Genomic DNA, 22,450 nt, shown 5'->3' with positions numbered 1-22,450 from the left:
ACTGCCTGCATCAGCGTGTGGCTAGTTTACTTAAAAGCTGGTTCATTGAGATAGCTAAGGACTGAGTAGATGATCTATCTGGCTAGCTAGTGGCTGTTTTCTAATTGGCGTGATGTCTGCGAGCTAAATACACTTCCAGGCTAATTCAATTAATCAAATTCAGTGTAATTTTGCAGATTAGTTGACCGCCTGGTGACACCTGTCCGTCTGTCTGGCAGGATGGAAAAACAGAGAAAATCCAACTATGAGTGTGTTTGAAAAAGGAAGCAGGGAAGTGAAAGGGAGAGAGAAAGCAGGAAGGGAAGAAAAGGGAAGGAGAGAACGAGTACGTGGATGAAGAAGTTGAAGTGCAGAGAAAAAGAGAAGTTGGCTGTCTAATGAGTTAAGTGGGTGTGATGGTGAAGTGTCTGCTCTCATCAGCGCTCAGTCTGTGCCGTCCACATGGCGTTCTGGCAAGTGTGTGCGTGCGTTCGTATGAGTGTGTCTCAAGAGGTCCAGACACATGAAGAGTGTTGTGTGTGTCCGTAGACCTAGTGTAATGTTGAGGTGAAGTCCGCTCATGTGTCAGACCACAGGGAGTCACCGCACACTACCATGCCCTTATAAGGAGAAGTAGTGTCCCTGTGGGGCCTCCATCCATCCATCCATCCATCCATCCATCCATCCATCCATCCATCCATCCATCCATCCATCCATCCATCCATCCATCCATCCATCCATCCATCCATCCATCCACCCACAACATCCCACCTCGCTCTCCCTCGCTCTGTTACCGTGCAGGTTCTCCAGAGGAGGGATGGAGGTCAGCACAGATGGATGAGGTCTATTTACTGTGACAGATGGGACTGTCTCCATCTTCCGGCTCTCACGTGATAGTCTGCACTGTTGCTGTTACACAAATGAGAAAAGAGGCTGCATAGTTTTTTTTATTATTGCATCTGAAACAAAAGATAACAGAATTAGTGTTTCTGTGTAAAATGAACACACACGAAGATTTATGAATAATGCTTCCTGTCGACCTGTACGGTCAGTGCTTCAGTGTAGTGTTTTGCATTATTTATATCAAAATAACCAACAGATTATGTCTAGAGTTATATTTGGATATATGTTAAGGTTATATTATGGTTTGTAATGAAAACACTATCACTGCTATAGCCTTGTCGTAACCAGGTCTCTCTGGCCTCAGTGCTGGCTTACCTTATGCTTACTTATGACAGAAACTTTGCTAACAAGCTTTATCTGACATGTTTTGTCTGACTGCATTTCTGCAGCAGCAGACCTGCTCTCCTTTCTATCTTTACATCTGTCTGCTCTGTGCAGGCTCACACATCAGCTGTGTCTCATGCCGCCACCACCAATAGAGCATGCTATTCATGCTTCAGGTCTAGTTTTCTCAACAATGCGTGTGTAAACAGGAGGTTGATAGCCAATCAAAAGGCACTGAATATATCTACATTTATCTACATTTTGCAGTAGGCAGAGGAGTATGCTGCTCGATGGACTGAGTGAGCTCACACTCACATGTGCTCACACACCTCTTATGCAGGGTAGGGCCCATCGCCGTGCTTAACTCGATAGTATGTTATGTTTGAGGTTATGTTTTCCAAAATGCAAATGTGTCTTTGGAACAGTGTCTATACGATAGTGTTTATAAGGTGTGTGTGTGTTCAGAACATGGTTCTTTGTGCCGGTTTATAATCTGAGCCGTAGGTGAGGGGGCTGGTGTGTTTCTTTTCCCCAGTCGTATTTAACAACAGTAGTTTTGAGTTTCTGTTTCCTGTGTTGAATATCATGAAAGGGGTGACATTGCTACTGTAACGTGTTACTTTTATAACGTTTTACCTCCAACACTGCTTTTGTGTATGTGTGTGGATTTATTCTGCAAGTGTGTGTTTGTGTCTATGCTCTAGTTTATGGACTACTAAGTCTAAGCTGCATGAGCAGCACAGTTTGTGGTTGAAGAGTTTGATTTCCAATTAAGAAAGCAGCCATGACAAAATGACTGAGGGCTCATGATCAAAACAAAGGCCTCAGAATCTTTGAGAAGCTTTTTTTGTAGACGAAATGTTGTAATTATGACTCAGATGATGTGAATTATGAGCTTTAGATAATCCTGTTAGTTTTCTCTTCTTCAGCTGGGTAGCGAACGTTACACTGGATGTGCACTGCTCTCATTTTTGACAGAATGTGACAGTGCCATCTATTTCTTTATTTTCTACTCTCATGCTAGAGGGAGATACAGTGCAGTCCCAGTGACCATTAGCAGCCGCAGCTTGTCAGAAGACATTTAATACGTCAGTGAACATGCAGCAGGCGGAGCCTTAATCAGCTTTATTTTGGATATAATAGACAGGGGTGTAGATTTCACCTCTGAATAATTCAGTCTGTGCTTTGTGATGAGGGAGGGCTGTATTTGTTTGCTGAATGCGTGCATGTCAGGAGAAAGGGGGAAGTTGGTTAATGTGCAAAGTGGAGGCTGTACCTAACCGACTCACAGATGTGTGATGTGACGCACACTCACACATACATTTATTTAGGATCTTCTTTGCCTCTCAGTTCATATTGATTTTAACACAAATTCCTTTTATTCTCTTGTTTCAGGGACAACGAGAAAGCGGATGATATAGACAGCAACCCGAGGTCCTCCACCAGAGAAGGTACAGGACACGCACACACATACACACACACAGTTCTTAAGAGCTAGTGTAGTCATGTTTGAGTAATAGCACACTCTAAGCTGCCACTAAGGCGCATCAGCCCAGCAACAATGCTGTGGTGGAGATGATTATAGTGGGATTAGCCTGCACTTGTTGTATTAAGCCCTAAACTTTCTCCCTTGAAGGCTGTTGATGTAGTTGTCCTTGTTAAAGAGAAACACTGAACCATCAAAAGATACCAACATCACACTGTTAGACTCTGATGCAAGTTTGCACGAACAAAATAAATGAAATGATTGCATCATGAGCGTCACAAATAAAACAGAAATGAGCTAAGTTGATGTGTCTAGAAGATATAGTTGAATGTTTAGAGCGACCTGCCTGCACATCAGACAAGAGAATAAAATGGAAACTTAAGTTTCATGAAATAATAATGTGATTCCTGGGGCAAGCCTGCGGATGTGTTTCTTTTTACAAAATGTGACCCAGTCATTCAAAAAACGAAAACTCCTTTTTTCTGGGGTTTGATTATATGGATCTTCTCTGTCCCCGTTGTGGCCTGAAGGTTAATAGCACAAACAAACATGTGAAAGTACTGCTGACATCTGATTGTACTTCTCAGACTTTTTTCCACTTCAGAAGACAAATACTAAATTTTGCATTCATTTCATTCAACACTGTACACGTAATCAGGTTTGTGAGTTTGCTCAGGGAAGGGTTTCTCTCTCACCAGAGGTGGTTTCAGACACTCAGACAGCGTGGAAGGCCATTTAAACGTGGCACTTGTTTTGGTGTTTCAGATGCACAGAGTTTGCTTTAATTATAAAGCGCAAATAGCCTTCAGACTGCTGCACGGTTTCACAAGCGCATTTTTTTTAGAGCAAGTGAAGTGTTTAAATTGAGGTTAAACGAGGACAGTGGTGGTGTTGAGAGAGCTTCTGTCAGTTTCTATCACTGAGGACAACTTGTGGTACTGAACAAGTAGAAAGGCAAGTCATTGATCAAGACCGACAAGTTGTCTAACAGGGTAATAAAAAGTCTGTGACGTCAGCTTCAAAACCATTTAAACTGCTACAAATGGATTTGGTAATTCTTGTTCTTCTTCTTTTTTGTTTTGTTTTTGTTTTGTTTGTTTCAAATAGGGACTTCTTGTAAATGGTATTCTAAAGGGAAATATCTTTTCTCTCAGATATGTACTTTTTAGCTGCATCCTCAGCACGCTCTCCACAAAAGATCCCTTTATGTATGGTATTCTATACGTGCTATTCCCCTTTAATTGAACCCACATCAGCTGATGGTAAATACTATAGGGAAGAGGAAAATCAAAATTTCCACACTTTCAGTCCAGGACATATAGATAAGTGGTTGTGAAACAGGAACCAGGCAGACAAGAAAGTTTCCAGCATAGTTCTTCCTTCCCTGTCTGCTGTTAGACTGAAGGTGGGAAAGTAAAGTCATATAACACTAAAGGTGTTTATGGTTCTGTGAAGCTCAGTAAATGTGAAAGTTTCATTTCCTGTGTGCCAGCACAGAAAATGCATATATTCATTGCACTGCTAATCCCCTTGAGTAAAGGTGCTTATGATATGGAGTGGCATGAATGAGATGATGCACATTTGCTGAGCGTGCTTTCAGCCTGCATTACAAGATAAGCCTCTTCTACTGTAGAAACCATTCAAAGGCGTCACTGACTGAGACAGAATTACATTACACAGGTACCAAGTGAAGTGAAGTTTCAGGTCTCACTGCACGCTCTCATGCTTTGTCACTTCCCTGTTCTCTGTTTGTTTGTTTTTTTGTCTAGTCAGTATTTGAAAGTTGTTCGTAGCATTAAATCAAATACCCATCCCATATACCCATCGCATCCCATGCCCTTTGTTTGATTTGATTTCATTCTTTCATAAGACAAATTCAGAAAACAAGAGAAAAGGAAATTTAATCCAACATCGTACATAGATTGTCAATGGGCTGATGGAGGAAACATCACAGCTCAGCCTTGAACAGCATGGAAGCATTTCTGTGGAGTATGTTATGCTTTTATCAACCTTTCTGAAAGGTCGCAGACCCGGCTAGACTTAGTCTGTCACACTGTACAAATGCTGTCCAAGGGGTATTCTAAGGCAACACTTCTGGTATTGTGCATATGCATACGCATACATATATGGCACATGTTACAAGTAAATAAACAGGAAGAGATGAGGAGAACAGAATATATCATGTTCTGTATCACGGCTCATTTTTCTATCTCTCACTATACAGCTCTTTGAGTATAGGTTGTATTTTCAGCTTGTTCAGGGCTGTTTGTTTCATTTGTGCCGTGGCTTCCTGAGAGGCAAGAAATTGTAGAAAAAACTGTTGGAGCTGGTTTGTTTACCTCTGGAGGAAGTAAAGTACACACTTCCTGTAGCTGCTGGTTAAGTTAACTGTCACAGGACATTATTGGAGGCATGAATTCGCACACACTTGTTTTGTTCTGTACTGCTGAGTCTTTGTTGTCTATCGCTTGTACTGGAAATGTTGATGGGTTGATGCAAGTTAGGATATGGCCTTGTTGTCTTTAATTTTTTGAAGTTACATTTTGTCAGTGGAAAAATTGGAAACTTCACACATAGTTCACAGTCTGAACAGGTGTTTCTCTGAATCAATGCTTTCTCTGTGAGCGGTAGCCTTTGCATATCAGAGTGCAATGCAGCTACATTTTGAGTGACCTCACCTCCGTCATAGGCACTCCCCAGTGTTCATTAACCCGCTGGCTTGCTAGCTATGTTAATACACACACACACGCCTATGACTCAAAGCCATAAATTTGTTCTCTGGCTGTTGTTAAAAGTCAATTTGGTGTTGTCTGGGAAATGACAGTTCAATGACAGTGGTACAGTATGTGAGAGATGTTCCTTAAGGCATCTCTTCAAAGCTTGAAAATAACAAATTAAAATGCTGTGAATGGAAAAAGCATGTTAAATCAAGGATTTGCATTAGCACTCCCTTTTGGCCCTTTTTGTTGTCACATGGTCTGTGGTCCCTCAGAAAAAGAAACACTTTCTTTTAGATGTTGGCGCTACGTCCTTGGATAGTTGTCTCTGATAGAACTGGCTGTGAGCTGCAGTGCTTAACTGATACCTGAGGGTAGCATAACCCAAGTGTGACTGCAGATACACCCAAGTGAGTATGTTGAGGAACTTGTTGTAGCCGCAGGTCAGGGTTCGTCTGGAAAAATAGAGTTCTGCTGCACGTGTGCCAACATGACACCATTACGGCACAGATTAAAGCCCGGTTAGTGAAGTAGAAATGCAAATCTGCACTGCCCCCTTGTGGCGCAACCTTGTATTTTAACACCAGAATGAATCATGACTGCATGAAATTGCGAATCAGACACATGAAAAGGTTTATAATTTCTCCAGAATCAAAGCTGGTACTGTAGGAACTGAAAGCAGACTGACTGGGTTGGCACTTCATAAGGGGCCCAAGCTGAGGAATGAACACTATGACTGAAAATAGTCAGTAGCTTGCTGGAGGCTGTGTGCAGAAATGCGGTGTGATTATCATGCGCACGCTACAGCACAGTGTCTCGTTTGTTTTCTCTTCACACTATGACTAAAAGTCGAGAGAATTTGGATCTGTGTGTGTGAGAATAAGACTCTGCACCCACCTAGTTCCCTCACACAGTATGAATCTGCAACTTCATGTCCGTAACAGACTGACTCAAACTTAAAGTCTTTAAAAAAAAAAAAAAAACAGCTGTTGTTCGGAGTGCATCTGCGTTTTCTTTGTTTCAAATGACTTTCAGATAGCAACATAAATTAACATCTGGTTAAATCTTCTGAACCCAGCAAGGTTCTAGATTGCCATTTTCACCCCCATGATATACTGTGACGTTCTCCCTTTTACCGTAATCATGGACTCATATTATGCTACTGTAAATTCAAGCCCTGCTGTGATTACAGAGTCTGTGACCACCCTCCATGGTTGAGGAGGTAGACTTTTCCTGGGAAATTGCTACCTAGCCACTGCCTTTTGCTTCCAATAAAATCTTTATAGAGTGTAACTGCCATGTAGGACTGCATCCCCGTGTTTGGCCTCGTTTGGAAAGGCCTGAATCCAAAAGAGCAGCAAAAAAGGTTCCTGATCTTTGTCCAGTGAAGGTGGAAGGAGGTTTCACTTTCTCAGCCTCTTAAACTGACCAGGAAATGCACGCATGCAGACACACACATGTGCACAATGTGAATTCTCTTTATATAATGCACATTTGAAATAACAAAAATGACATTTTGTCTTTTTGACTAAATTGTTGATGCGTGTTTAGAAATACACACAAATCGTTCACCATTAGAAATACAATATTTCCCCCATCACTTTCATTTCTGTGAAATGAGGAGAGATTAGATGAAAAGATGATGTCGTTGAATGAAGAAAACTGTAGAGGTCAGACAATCAATTGAGCAAACAAGTTGTCGAGTGACAGAAAAATAATCAACAAATATTAATTGTTGAATTCACTTTATACCAAAGATTCTTTGTTTTCAGCCTCTCAAATGTGAATATTTGCACTTTTTTTGCCTTATGGCCGAAAATTTTTTTAGCTTCAACCCTAGAAATTTTTTGTTTGTGAAAAGACTGAATGAAACACCCTGGTTTCACAACTATGTTGACTTGCATCTAAAGATTTGACTTGACTTTTTCTGCAAACTAAATGCACATAATGAGTCCCCTAACCGTGCTCCAGTTTTTAGACTAGTGGGTCACCGCTGAATTCAGTTTCAGTAAATCAGTCTCAGTGGACATGCAGACATTTGCATCTCAAACTGCAAGTGAAAGCATCAGCTGTCATTGACTCCTATTCAAATTCCCCCCCAAAAAGCACACGTAGTGCAGCAGCTTTGTGGCTGAAATGAAAACCCCATTGTGTTTCTTCTTCTTCTGTGGTGCCTTACAGCGACTCAGGTAACCACTCATGGACGACTATGAAGCAAGAAAAGAATTCAGATGAAGGTTAATGTTTTGGGTTCCAGTTTTCTTTGATACTGATGTGTTTACACAGGATCAGAAACACAATTCACATCCAGATTATCTAAATTTAACTGGGCTGAAATTGTAAATATTTCGTTTGAAAATTCATCAATCAGAACAAACAGAAGCAGCCTGATGATGATGATGATGATGATGATGATAAACATATTCACTGCTTGTCTGAAGTTATCGTGAATGTCTCTGTGTACACAGCTCACTGCACATTGAATGCATCTTGTGTGAAGATATATGTATACATGTGTTTTATGTCTGTTTTTCACGACTGTATTCTGACCATCAGGTTTGCTGGGATGGGTAACCTGCTAAAAGTCCTTACAAGGGAAATAGAGAACTATCCACACTTTTTCCTGGACTTTGAAAGTAAGTCTGGCACTGGAGTGGAACAAAGGGAGAATAGATGGATGGAGAGGAGGTGTGGGGAGGTGGGGAGAGGTGAAAGCAGCTCAGCCGTTTCCTTTCTGTCAGCAGGTCTCTGCTCCTGATGCCGAGGCCCTGAAGGAGCCTGCTCCTGCTCCTCTTTTTCTCCTTCGCTCTTCCGCTCCTTTCCTTCCACTCGATCGTGATCTCCTGCTCTGATCTGCCTAATAACTTGTTGAGAACCTTTTTAACATCACACATACTTTTCTTTCTGTCTCTTTCTCTTTTCTCTCTTGCAGATGGGGAATCTGTTAAAAGTGCTCACTTGCACAGAGCTTGAACAGGGGCCAAACTTTTTCCTTGACTTTGAAAGTGAGCACAGCTTAAACCTGTCCTGCTCGGACCCCCTCTACCCCCCACCACCAACATTCCTAATTCCTTTATCCCTTATCGTCTCTTCAGCTGCTCTGACTGGTCCGGGGTCAGCCTATTCAGCCATTGTATTGTGGACCTTCCTCCTTTGAATTTATTAGGATTCATGATTGATTTCAGTATGGTTTTAAAATCCATTCATTCTGTGCCGAGTTGAAGAAGAATGGAGCTGACCCTTGACCTTGTCTGCATGCTTGCCCCCTGTTTGTGCACTTATAATCCATACATAACATAATGTAAACACATTATCAGGTGCTTTATGTTACAGTGCCTTGTTTCTTTTCCTGCATAATCCTGTTATCTGTAGTGATCATTAGTTCACTACATGAATAAAGTATTAAAGTAGCCACATTAGTGCTCTATTTCCTCTATTGTTCACGTGATGGAGACAAATTGGCTTTTTTCTTTTTTTCTTTTTAGCACAGCAAATAAATCGGCTTTGGCCTTTTTCTTAAAACCTGCTGCAGAAGGAAAACACAATACGCCTCCACAGTGGCATTTCAGCCACTCTCACAATGTCGCCAACCTCAGGCTTTGTTTACTCAGCAAAGAGGAAATGATGGGAGTGGAAGGGTTTTGAAATGCAAAACAGACCTCAGACACAGAGCTTTAATGTCACTGATGCTCTATATTTAGAGCTGCTCTTCTCTGTGTGGAAGAATCTGTAGTTTCCAGCAGAAACCTTATGATTATTTGTTGTAAATTAGACATCGCACATTGGCTCTCAAAGTACTGAAATCTGTCCTGAACACTGAAGCTAATGGCAGCTATATTGGCTCTGCAGAACAATGCAAATAATTGATGTCCTCATCGAGATACCATGCAGGAAATATGGAACAAAACAGCCGACTGGTCTGTAGGTTGCAGTCGTGGCTCAGTGCAGCAGAATTCTGTTTATTTCCATTACAGACCTCCCAAATACACAGAGTATACGATGAATTCAGTCTTTGTAGTGCAGTATAACGCCATGAATTCTGTGATCCAAACTTTTTTGCACGTCTCATTAACCAGGTTCTACTGCAGCTCCATGTCTTTCCAAGAGCTCACTCCAGCATGCTGGGATTTGCCACTTCAGCATGTTTCACTGTAGTAGAACATGTACAGTTTTGCAGCTCGTACTGTGTGTACCTCCATACTAGTTCTCTGACAGTCAGCCTCCAAATATTGCTGCCTTGAAATGCACTCCCAATTCACATTTGTTTCATTTTACGTGTTAAGAGAGAAACTTCTTTGAGCTTCAGGCAGGATGCAGTCAATGCATCCAGCTCCAGTGTATTCAGTTACAGAGGTTAGGACACATTATGGATACTTGATTGTGTGTGTGGAGTCGTTGAGTCTGCAGTGGAGTGCTTTCATTGTTTTATAGACATTCCAGTCTCTTCACTGCTGATCGCTGTTTGGGTTTTGCATTTCAAATCAAAGGCATCACTCTGGATGCCCACGGCAGCAAATTCTGGCAGCTGACTGTTGATGGACTCGTATGTGGATGTGCTGTATGTGCTAAAAAATGTTTACTGAAGTGAAATCATGCTTTTAGCTTTGACCCGAACACAGTTCATTGTGCTGAATGTTTTTGTACTCTTGTTCTCGATAGAAACTTTGATGAGTTACTGTAGTGACAAAAACACTCAGCACACATGCCCCAGTGGTTAAAACCATCGTCTTTATGATTTATTTAATCAAAGCTCTTTCACATCAAGTCACAGATTAAGATTTAGACTAGAAATTAAATGTAAGAGCAGATTTAAAGCTGCTAAAATTGCACTTACAAATTGATTCTTGATGTGAAAAGGCGAGAAATACCAGATGTGAAACGTGTTTGTATTGACGCTGTCTGCTGCAGTAGCTTAGCTAACTGTTGTCCTTGTGTGTGCGTGCGTGTGTGTATGTGTGATTTTTGTATGCATCCGTGTGTGTGCTCGTGTGTTTATATGTGCGCACATTTGTGTGCGTGTGTTAGATGCACAGCCGACAGAAGGAGAGCGTGAGGTGTGGAACCAGGTGAACTCGGTCCTTCAGGACTCTGAGAGTATCCTGTCTGGTCTGCAGGCGTACAAAGGAGCCGGCCAGGAGATCAGAGATGTAAGAAATACACGCACACACCAGTGATCACTGTGGCTGTAATCATGGATGTGATCTAATGTGTTCTGCTGCTTTTTGTTCTTTCCAGGCAATTCAAAACCCCAACGATTTCATGCAGCAGGAGCGAGCCTGGAACTCAGTCTGCCCGCTGGTCATCAAACTCAAGAAGTTCTACAGTTTCTCTCTCAGACTCGGTACGGTTACAGTGTGGAACGAAAGAAGAAGTCATTTTTAATAACAAGGTGTATTGTAACACAAGTGATATCATGACAGTCTGTTATATGCAGCTATGGTGTGTAGGATCCTTACTGAAAGTGTGTGTGCACACAAAACGGCTACATTCAACCACAGCCCTTTCCTCTGCGCTCCGGGGGTGGGCATGTGATGGTGAGGAGGCGCTGATGAAGTATTGAACAGACTTTGATGTGAGACTTGATTTGGCTCTTTTCAAACTGGAAGGTGCTAAGGAATAGTTAATGCTCAGTACAAGGGGCGAGTGCAGACACTGCTGGGTGAATGGTCATCATAACATGGATCTGTAATGACTGTTTGATGCTAAGTGGTTTTTAAGTGTAGCAGGACCTTGATGCCTGCACAGCAGCTCACCTTATGTTTGTGTGTCTCAGAGGAGGCTCTGCAGAGTCTGTTGGAGTGCCTGACATGTCCGCCCTTCACGCCCACTCAGCACCTGGAGAGGGAGCAGGCGCTGGCCAAACAGTTTGCTGAGATCCTCCACTTCACTCTGCGCTTTGATGAGCTGAAGGTCTGCTGCAGACGCCGAGCCGCCGACACACATGCACACTTTCAGTCACTCTGCCCTCAGTGTACTTATATGTTTATTCAGAAAGAGGGCTGAGTGTGTTTCAGTCCAGGCTTTGACTCGTCTTGTTTTCCTTCAGATGAGGATTCCTGCCATCCAGAACGACTTCAGCTACTACAGAAGAACCATCAGTCGAAACCGGATAAACAACATGAATGTGAGTTCATGCAGAGCGTCTTAGATTATTTCAGATTAAAGGCGACAGCCATTATTATCCTGAGGATCTCAAGTCGTCCACATATTTATGTCTCCCAGCATTCTTTGATATTTCTATATTTAGAATTTTGCTCAGTCTACAAGAGGAAACAAAGAAAAGATGGTTGTTTTGATCTGTTTATGTGAAATCAGAGGCCAGAAATAAGCCAAACTGGTCACATTATAAAAAAAAAAAAACTGAATCCTGTTGTGCAGGAGTGTATGGATGCTTCCTCTCTGCAGTAAATGTGAGGGAGATGTAGGTGCATCAGAAAAATGGAAAAACACACACCCTCCTACACTGACACCTCTTGTCTGTTTGTGTGTTTCCTGCACCTGCAGTTGGACATTGAGAACGAAGTCAACAATGAGATGGCCAACAGGATGTCTCTGTTCTACGCCGAGGCCACACCCATGCTGAAGACACTCAGTACCGCAACCACAAACTTTGTGACAGAGGTGAGAGAGATGAGCACACAACAGCTGTCCTCTGTCATCACGCTGTGCTGCTCGCCGCACTCAGTCCTGTTTTTAGACTTCTTGTTTCGAGTCAGAATGCAGATCATCGTGTATTAACAGCGAATCATTCATCAATAATCGTGGAGAACGATAAACTCATTGTTTTCTGTGTCGTCTGTAGAACAAGACTCTTCCACTGGAGAACACGACAGACTGTCTGAGCACCATGGCCAGTGTCTGTAAAGTCATGCTGGAGACACCGTGAGTCGTGATGCTTCTCCGCACGCACGCACGCACGCACGCACGCACACACACACACACACATTAATATTCCTGTATTCTAGCAGCGACACTTCACATCCTGTGATGGAGATCTGTGTTGATACAGCAGCAGCTGAATTATTTCACCATGATACCTGGCTGGATAGATTGTAAGCAAGAAGCAAGGCAATAAATGAGGCTTGTTCTCAGCTCATGGTTGACACTCATGGTGAGTTGAGTCCTTGAATTATAAGACAGGACTCAACAAGACCTCAACGCACATTTCATGGGGGAAACCCTGAGAGGTGAACAGCTTACAGGACCTGGACCAACTGCACACTAACAACTGATATCCTGAAAGTGCAAGTGTTGATTATTTAAAAAAAACATGATGATTCATCGCTTGTCTCATCCTGTTCCTCCTCTCTCTCTCTCTCTGTCTCTGTCTCTGTCTCTCTCTCTCTCTCTCTCTCTCTCTCTCTCTCTCTCTCTCTCTCTCTCTCTCTCTCTCTCTCTCTGTGTATTTAGAGAATATTCGAGTCGTTTCAGCAGCGAGGACACGCTCTTGTTTTGCATGAGGGTCATGGTCGGAGTCATCATTCTTTACGACCACGTCCACCCAAACGGCGCCTTCAACAAGTCCTCCAAGATAGACGTAAGAGTCTCACACACACACACACACACACACACTCTCACATGCATCTGTACATGATTTACGCCGTGTTTTGTGATGCAGCTCTCGTGTCACTGACTCCCATCATTTCTCCTCAGATGAAAGGCTGCATAAAAGTGCTGAAGGACCAGCCGGCAGACAACGTAGAAGGCCTCCTGAATGCCCTCAAGTAGGTTCCTTTCACTCAACTTTCAGTGGAGAATATGTATTTCTGTGCTGCTTTGCCACTGTTAGACTGCATAGATAGACTTCATCCACTAGCCTGCAGAACACACTGACGCTGGATGTTGTCATGTCAAGAAGCGACGGCCGTGCTGTGCGTCTTCAGACGGCCTCATTGTTGAAAGTCCCACTAAAACGTTCATTTCTCCTCAGATTCACCACGAAACACCTGAACGACGAGTCCACTCCGAAGAACATCCGGACGATGCTCCAGTAATGTCTTTTTTTTTCTTTTTTTTTACATATAAATAGATATGAAGAGGATCAATGCTCTGACCTCAAATAAGATGTATATGTTTACATTATTTAAAAAGACTCGATGTTAATACTTGTGTGTATTTGCATAGTCATTCCCTCCAAGCTATTGAAACCTGCAGAATATCTACCTTCTTCTTCTACTTTGCAAAAAAAGTATGAAAGCATCACATGAGTTGCCTCTACTGTTACCAGCTGTCAAAGCACAAATGATGGATACCTATCAGCCTTATATACAGTACCTGAGCTTTGAAGCAGCACTTGGACAGAAAGGCAGCATAAAAATGTCCTTGATGACTCTTTTCAATCTCTTATTTGACAATGGCGTTAATTTAGTGTACAGGTTGTTGATCTTTGAAGCAAAATAAATCTTTTTTTTTTTTGTTGTTTTTTGAAATGATGCATTTTAAATCCTCTCGCAGGTTCTGGTTTCTATCACAGTGAAAATTCATCAAGTATTAAAATAAGTGAAGTTGTTTCTGGGTTTTCACTTGAGATTTAATGACAATATGAAATCGATGTTAAGGTGGATCTTTTTGTTGCAGTGAAGGGCTAAATACTGAGGGCAGATAAGGGATTGATTGGTTTGATGTACGTATTGCTAAAAGCATTAGGGTGTGTTCTCTGGTTTGTCTTTTTTTTTTCAAGACTCCAACCTTGTGCAACTGTTTAAGTAATCCACTGTGAACGTAAAACTTCCTTTGCACATCCAGTCAGATCCAGCAGGTCAAAGTGTGCTTTAACTTTGAGGTTTTGCTGATCGAGAAGGCCGCGATAAAGAAGCACGAAATCAAATCAGCCCACCAAATGTTTTATTTCTTTGTTTTGTAGCAGTGCTCTGAATGATGGTTGCATGCTTTGCCTTGTTTTAAGTGACTTTTTTGTATAAAACGGAAAACACATTTTTCTAAAAGAAAGGCCAAAAAATCTTTCATGCTGAAGGAAGGAAAACATTTTTTCAAGAAGAAAACCTTTAAGGTTTCCACTCTCTTTAAAAAAGCCCTCTAGAAATAGATGCACAGCTGAGACCAATGTGATGAGGCTCCTTCTATAAACCTGAATTTTGATATTCTTTGACATGTTTAAAACTACATTTCCATACATCAAACTACACCCAGGATGGGTTTGCCTTCACCTCTTGTGTTTATGGCCATTATCACTAATCATAGCCAATATGAGGATCTGTTTGTTTTCTGATATCATCCTACAAACATCGCATCATGGATACTCCTGACAGCAGCTCCACACATACTCAAACTAACCTCACAGTCAGACAATCATCATCCATGACTGTCGCACGCTGCTTTCACTTCAGCTGTGGCTCATTTTTACTGTTATCTCTGAAAGGCAGCGGACGAGCAGCTCAGAAACACGTGGATCAGTTGTTCAGACACATTTTATTTCTGGTAAGACTGTTGTAAACTTCACTCTCTGAGCAGATCACACATCATCACACCTGCGATCTTACAATATGGAAATGTGTGTGTGTTCTCACCACGGAGCACAACATCGCCTCAGAGACTTAACCTGTGAAACCTGAAAGACAATGCTTTGATTTTTCATCCACGACCACAGAATCACTGTCTGCATTTCATCCATAAGCCATATATGTAACGATCAGTACATCCAGACATCTGCCGTTCAGTCTGTTGTTTATTTCTTGACCCTCTTGTATTTAGTAATATATACGTGTGTGAGCCATACTTTGAATGCAATGTTTTATATGCAATGAGTGCAAACTGTCCATGGACGAGACGCGGAGCGAGGTGTACGTATGATACGGATATTTCATATCTGACTGAAGTAGCTTTTTTTTTTTTTTAATGATAAAAAAAAAATCACATCTTCTGTCATGATTGATGTACACAAAGCTTCCCTCTTTGCCCAAGATATGCTACTGTGTATTCAATCCAACGTGTTGGACAAAATCAGTCTTTTTTGGTCTTAAACTGACAGTTCTTGTTTAATATTTTTGGAGCTCAGACTTACTGTTTATATAAATTGCTTTGGCTTTGTATTGCGTTATTGAATGGGATGGGTGGATTGGATAATAAAGGTGGTACATTTCTTACTCAGACATGTTTCCTGTTTTATGTTACACACCTGATGCTCAGCGTTTCTTCCAGCTCCCTTCTGTGTGTAAATGTTAGACATCATTATTAAACAGGACCATTAAAATATTGAAGATATGAATGCTGATGATATGATATATTGAATATTGAAGTCTTATTGTAACCACAAGGCTACTAACTATATGCAGCTCGTGCAAAACACTGTCTCCTTAAAAACTTTCTGTTTCATGTGTGATTTTCTCCTTTCAGTCCCTTCAGTGGAAAGATATTCAGCCCTGGGGAGGCTGAATTTCTTTCAAGTTAGAAAAGATTGAGACCTTTAGTCATTTCTCCTCTCCTCTCATCTCCATCCAGTGCCATGTTTACACAGTGACTTACTGCACTATAGAAAGCATTGCATGTGTAAAATAGTGTGTTAAAGGGCTGTAGTCCTGAATCTTCCTGTGGTGACGCCTTCCCGATGTGGTCTCGTGTGAGAAACAGACACAGTCCAGGGCTGAACCTCAAACAGTGGTGTACCTGGGATTGACAGATAAAGTCACTTCATCAGTGGTGTTTGAGGGAGCAGTTTTAGTCACTATGAGACATCTGATTGGTCAACAACATGTGCTGATGGTTCAGGACAGCTGCTCCACAGATCTCACTGTGAACAGTTTTTATGGGGACTAATAGAAAGTAGTTCCAGTAAAAACTGTTGACTTTGACATGTTAGATTATCCGAAGACATGTACATGTTTTTTTGTTTTTTGTAATTTGGTGAACTTCCCCTTTAAATGAATCACTGAATGTAACGTGTACATAAAATAAAGGACACACTGTATAACAAATAGACAATGCAACAAAGATGACGGGCATATTGGTTTCCCTGCTAGTTAAATGTGTCCGTTGTCATCAGCCAGTGTTCCTCTTTGCTGATGCAGAACTTTTGAGACCATGAAAACAGATTTCCTACCACAAAAATAAATTAAATAATGAATCAAGGTCTGTCCAGACCTATAGGCCAGTTTAACTCCAGTCTGTCAGTTCAGCCTAATGGAGATGAATTAGTGGGAAATAAATCATCATTTCATTTAAAAACACTGAAATGTTCAAAATCACTTATTTTGCTCCACTCGAGATTTGTTAAAAACAGATAAAACATTTCAAATTCCTAATCTAATCTTCTCACTTCTAATTGGGTCACAAACTGCACACAAGTCTTTCTTGCAGAATCAGTCATTTTGAACCCAGAATGCATTTCTTGCTGTGTGGTTACATCATGTTCAGCCCAGAGGAATGGAGGAGCTTGGATTTACTCACTGGGAGCGCTGCGCTGGGAGCGCCGGGACGCCCTGAGCGCCTCCACACTCAGCCGGGGCACCGCCGTCCTCGCCGGCCCCGGACGGATCCCGGCGTTCCACTGGGCCACCCGCAGCATGCTCTTGGCGGTCTCCTTGGTGATGGGGTGGTCATGGCTGCGAGCGGCCCAAGAGGGTCGAGATTGGGTCTCATGATGATGAGGAGGAGGATGCTGGGGTCTGCAGTTGGAGCTGAGGAACATCTGGAGGACAAACATTTAGAAAATCTAAGTTGGCGCCTGTATCCAGGCAGTAAGACACACTGATGATGATTTCACCAAAGCCTGAATATTACATGCCAGTGTCCTCTATCTCACCCTCTACCCCCCTCCTTCAACCCCATCATCAGCATAATTGCCCCACCCTTCACCACCCTCTCTGAGCAGCTCATCATTAACATGCATTTCTGTGTAAACGCTGCTCCATAATGCACGATGCCTGCTGGTTGCAGTCTCCAGAGAGTCCTTATCGTCTCCCTTTGATTCAGACAAGGAGGTCACAGTCTCAGTGTGGTTATTATGGCGCTGGTGATGAATGGAACGTGCTTTACCAGCGATTTGGCTTTGCGCAATTTGTAATCAGTCTCAGACAGTGTTTTCTGGCTCCTCTCGTCTGGGTTCCTCATGTTCCTGCTGCAGGTGGAGGCTCTGATGTTCATCTGCCTGCACAGAGACAGATGAGTCAGTCTATTCACACCTGCGCATATATACAGGACTATATATATAGTACACACACTGTGGGCTCTTTTGCACAAATATTTGCACAATTCACTGATAAAGTCTAAAGCATTGTAATGTATATATTCAACATGGCTTTTTTAATGTCACACCTCGTATTTTGTTTCATATTTAGTTCATTCTAAAGGTCTCTGTGCCCTTCCCTCTCAGCTGGTCTCGGTGCTGCTGGGACACCAGGATTTCCCCTCAGGGATGGAAAAAGTCTCATCTGATCTTTATCTGCACAAGTACATAATAGCTGCACACTTTGTTTTTCTGTGTGCATTTTGGTGGGAGCTTCAGTCACTGTGGAACTTTCCTTTTTATTTAAGACAAAGCAGTATTTTACAGAGAGCTCCTCACACAGAACAGGAGCAGCACACTGAACACAGTGTAGACGCTGATGTAAAATGACTCAAGACAACTAATGAAGAGAAATCTGTTTCTCTTGGCTCATTCTGTTTTGTGAGAATATGCAGAGGAGCAAAACTCGACTGATGATAAGTATGAAGTCATGTGTGAAAATGTTGTTCACCTAGTGTAAACCTGCACCTGTGCCCTATTCGTTTTTCTTCTCCATCAGAACACTGTAGGAAAAACTGGAGGCAGCTTGTGGCTCCATCACACTTCTGATGATTGCAGTATTTTCTTTGTACACACTAATATGTTATTATTATAATGGCTGTGAGGAGTTTTCAGAGCAAAGCGCCTTTTGGAGCATGCATTTGGAAATGGAAACTGCTGTGGCGTTTCACCGATTCCCAAAACTGTTATTTTCTAAGGCTCACATATTGGACATAGGCTGTCGACTGAGCTCTGAAAGTGAACATCTGAACTCAGTTTGGGATATATGGTGTGAAAAACGCCACATTTTTCTATTTGTCTTGGTTTCTGCTGTAGAACTGAACAGTCAAACTCCACAGAAGCTACTCTTTGTGCATGTTTGGCTAAAGCAAACGTTTCTAACATCCAGTTCTGTGGGTGCTAATGTAATGTTCTTAAATGCTCCCCGACCTCTTTTCTGCTCTTCCTCTCGTGTTCCCTGCAGTCTTACGTTTTCAGGCCGTGTTCAATGGGATCCAGATTGTCCAAGTAGTTGAAGCGCAGCGTGTCTTTTGGACGTCTGTCAGAATCTCTCCATGGTGGCGGTGCAGCCGGCTGCTTCTTCCTGGAGATGCTTCCATGTGGCAGCGTGCTGGATGCTGGACGCTCCTCCCTGAGGAGGGCCAGCTCTGACAGAGCTTCATGCCTGCTGCTGTTGGCTGACACCAGTGGAACCACAAGCTGCTGCTGGGACGAGGCACTCTGGAGGTGGACAGCAGACTTTTTAAGAATGCATTTTAATGTAGTTACTGTAGTATCAATTTCCTCATTTCAGCATGAAAATCATGAGGACCAAATCATATTAGACCATCAGTTTATTCTGGATGTGATCTCAGGACCTGCAGGGAGGTGAGTCGGAGCTCCTGCACAGTCTGGATGTAGTGTCTCTTCCAGATGCCCTGCTCGAAGGGTGTGGGGGAGAAGCTGATGCACCAACCGAGCCTCAGACACTTTGGCAGCCACAGCTGGTCCAGATCCACTATGCTCTTCCAGTGCCAGCTCACCTGCCCACAGATGGTTGAAGAACACCCAGAGACAGTGAGTTTTATCAGCCAGAATCATCTGCTGGCTCAGTAATTTTCATCTCAGTTAACATGCTTATATATGCATGATGGCAGTGAGGGTACCCGGGCACATCGACAGAGGCTGCGTGGGTCCAGGAAGGAGAAGAGGTACAGGCAGAGGGCTCTGGGCAGCAGGCAGGTGAAGTCTGCCGCCTGCAGGGGGAGCCATCTGCTCACACTGAGGCTCAGGAACATCAGCTGCTCTGAGGAACAGCTCAGCACCAAGTCCTGCAGCACCGCCCTCCTCTGGCTGTCAGACCACCTGTCAAACTGACAAAGACGTGGAAGAACAGAACTCTTTCACATGCACTGTCTCAGCCGAATGGAGCCGCATGGAAAATGGACTCCACAGAGCACAAAGTACGCTTTCTAATGACCACCAGAGATTTGTTTGTGCAAGACAGAGCTCACGCTGAGCTCCCCGCACAGTAAAGAACCATCAGTGCATTTAGTGTGTCTCTATTCAACTGCTTTAAACTGACCCACTTCGCCAGAAGGTTTCGCCTCTCTTCAAACACCTGAAAGAAGAGAGCAGTGAAACAGGTGAGTAACCACATCCAGTTTGACTTCCCTGTGCTTATTTGCAATTTCTTTGAGTTGTAACATTGTATGCTACTGAAATATTGTAGGCTACTTTTTGCTCCAGCACATTTTTCTGACAGCTGTAGTTACCTTTCAAATCGAGGTTGTATATAAAACCCAACCCTTTAACTTCTCAGCTGCGTTCATTAACAAAACTGTTCAAGGCCCAAACGGCTAAAATGATCCAATATTTCACAAAAAATACAAAAGTTAGAGACAGGACCCCTCAGGTTTGGATGGAGCCCGACCCCTCGGTTTGGAACCAGACTTGCTAATTTTACATAAAGTAGTTCAAACTAGCTCTACCTCAAGCAGCTACAGCAGTAAAATGCTGCTTACACACTGATGCATCAGTGCCAATCTAATCTAATAACATCATGTAAAATAATAAATAAGTCAATGGGGTCATTTCACTGCAGAATGAGTACTCTTACTTTTCTATTTTGATGCAGATATTCTCATTTTCATATGATCATGTCCCATTTATCTTCTATTATTATTACTATTATCACTATATTATTATTATTACTAATGGACTCTTGGTAATGCTGATATGTAGATAGTCAGTAAACTCAGAAATAAATGAAAATCAATCATACTTTCAGTATTTTTTCTGGTACTATGTACTTTAACCTAAGCAGGATTTTGAATGCAGGACATTTACTTTCACCACTAATAGCATAAAAACTATATCATGAGCCTTAATGACGTGTTTCTGGCTGACAGCAGTGTTTGATGTGACCTTGCTGTTGGACAGCGGGTGGTTCAGAGGCGTCCAGGCGCTCCGTGTGGTCTGCATCTTAGCACGGCTTGCAGAGGACCTCGACGCAACTGGCATCTTTGAGGAAAGAAGGCGATGTGCTAAAACACAGAACAAAATGCATTTCTGCCCTTGTTTCCTTCCATGTTTGAGTGTATGTGCAGCAGACTGTGTGGTCTCCTTGTTTTCATGATTGTTTACATCAGAGCCACTTTCCAGGATCTGCCTGAGCACTTTCAGCCTTATGTTTAGGCTCCTCCAAAAACATGAAGTCACATAACATCCCACATTTATCTGATTTAAAATGGATCGAGTCCTCTAAATAATGCCAAATGATCCTTTTAGTAAACCATGCAACACAAAGTTAAGTTTGCAGCGTTGTAAGAGTTAACATTACTGCTCAGACCTGTACAACACACTCCTCTGGTGTTTGACTCACCATGAGTTCTCCTCTGCTGGCAGAAGGAAATAAATCCAGCTTCTAAACACTCTGTGTGCAAACTCCTGACGGCTTTTGTGTGAGCACACTCTACTCCTCTTCTTCTTCTTCCCTTCTTCCTCCCATTTCCCTGTGCACAGTTTACTTGTTTCCATAGTGACGGTGAGTGCACTCTCCCTACATGGGCTGGCTGTCACAGACTGTCACACACAGAGGGGGGTGCTGCTAAGCAAACCATGGTGGAGTGTGTGCAGCGAGCAGGCGTCCCTGCCTCTAATGATGACAAATGTAGTGCAGAAGGCCTGACGCTGCAACGACCATCTGCCTCTGATACACTGATTCTGCAAAAAATAAACATTTCCAGCTTGTTTGCTTCAGAATATGTTTTGAAGAATTATTCTGAAACTGGAAATTTCTAATTTTCTTAAGCAATATTTAGAGCTGCAACAATTAATCGATTAGCTGTCAGCTATCAAATGAATCTCCAACTATATCATAATCGACTAATTGGTTTGAGTAATTTTTTTTAAGAAAAAAGGTCAAAATTGTCTGATTTCAGCTTCTTTAATGTGGATGTTTTCTGGTTCTTCACTCCTCTATGACAGTAAACTGAATATCTTTGGGTTGCAGGCAAAACAAGACATTTGAAAACGTCATCTTGGGCTTTAGGAATCACACATTTCTGACATATAATAATAATAATAATAATAATAATAATAATAATAATAATAATAATAATAATAATAATAATAATAGATTTAACAGTGTGCCCACAGCGCATTATTCTATGAAAAAAAACAAAAAACTGAGCCAACGACTACATTATTTACCCAGCTATACTATTAATACTAATGCTAGTACTAAACGATAAAGTAATAATTATTATTATTGTTACTATTTTAATATTATATATTTTACTATTTATTGTTAGTCGTAGCAGTAATTATCATTATTCATTTTATTATTTAGTACTAGAGGTAGTATTAATAGTATAACCGGGTAAATAATGTAGACGTTGGCTCTGTTTTTGTTTGTTTGTTTACGTATTTATTTTGCTGTGGGTCCACTGTTTAAATCATTCTGGTCTGTCTCTCTGACGCCCCGCTGAAAGCTCGGTCCCACCAGTCAAAGAAGTTTTTCACTGAAAAGCACAAGGCCTGCTGCTCGCGCTCGGATGGGCGGTTGCGCGCAATGAAGACAGAAAACCTGCTGTGAAGAAAGGGGGAGAGCTGCGTCAAGTTAACGGGAACCGGAAACGGAAACTGGTCGGTGGGCCTTCAAAGTAATTATGTAAAAATCTTCCATTGGCAAAAATTGTCATGTGGATCTATGTTCACCTATATTTCGTATTTATGATCAGTGGAAGCAAACTGAGTGAAAGTATCAGTCCAAAGGAAAGTCCTTCATTCAAAATCGTACATTAAAGAATTAAAATA

At 42.1% G+C, this 22,450-nt stretch overlaps 2 protein-coding genes across 3 annotated transcripts in view; one reads left to right on the top strand and one right to left on the bottom strand.

Annotated features, from left to right (window-relative positions):
• Window positions 1–15,518, top strand: part of fam49a (family with sequence similarity 49 member A) — a 31,839-nt gene extending 16,321 nt beyond the window's left edge. The window contains exons 2-12 of one of the 2 annotated variants that reach the window (XM_070987437.1): window positions 2,602–2,657; window positions 8,342–8,414; window positions 10,435–10,556; window positions 10,645–10,750; window positions 11,183–11,319; window positions 11,456–11,533; window positions 11,914–12,030; window positions 12,212–12,291; window positions 12,820–12,946; window positions 13,063–13,133; window positions 13,340–15,518. In XM_070987437.1, coding sequence (XP_070843538.1) covers window positions 8,342–8,414; window positions 10,435–10,556; window positions 10,645–10,750; window positions 11,183–11,319; window positions 11,456–11,533; window positions 11,914–12,030; window positions 12,212–12,291; window positions 12,820–12,946; window positions 13,063–13,133; window positions 13,340–13,403 — 975 coding nt within the window. In that variant the 5' untranslated portion in view covers window positions 2,602–2,657 and the 3' untranslated portion in view covers window positions 13,404–15,518. Of the gene's footprint in view, window positions 1–2,601; window positions 2,658–7,965; window positions 8,046–8,341; window positions 8,415–10,434; window positions 10,557–10,644; window positions 10,751–11,182; window positions 11,320–11,455; window positions 11,534–11,913; window positions 12,031–12,211; window positions 12,292–12,819; window positions 12,947–13,062; window positions 13,134–13,339 lie in introns of both variants that reach the window. The other variant, XM_070987438.1, reaches the window with a different exon arrangement.
• A 410-nt stretch (window positions 15,519–15,928) lies between these two features.
• On the bottom strand, window positions 15,929–20,730 carry fbxo16 (F-box protein 16). The gene is made up of 8 exons (XM_070988051.1): window positions 20,558–20,730; window positions 19,716–19,751; window positions 19,297–19,503; window positions 19,009–19,173; window positions 18,621–18,871; window positions 17,401–17,512; window positions 16,813–17,053; window positions 15,929–16,032 (listed from the first exon to the last, which is right to left on the bottom strand). Exons 1-8 carry the CDS (start codon window positions 20,651–20,653, stop codon window positions 15,929–15,931), a joined length of 1,212 nt encoding a protein of 403 aa, XP_070844152.1. The 5' UTR covers window positions 20,654–20,730.
• Window positions 20,731–22,450: the final 1,720 nt, after the last annotated feature.

Source organism: Chaetodon trifascialis, chromosome 19 (assembly GCF_039877785.1).
Source record: "Chaetodon trifascialis isolate fChaTrf1 chromosome 19, fChaTrf1.hap1, whole genome shotgun sequence".
NCBI lineage: Eukaryota > Metazoa > Chordata > Actinopteri > Chaetodontiformes > Chaetodontidae > Chaetodon > Chaetodon trifascialis.
The sequence above is the reverse complement of the archived record's forward strand: the minus strand, read 5'-3'. Positions and strand labels throughout refer to the sequence as shown.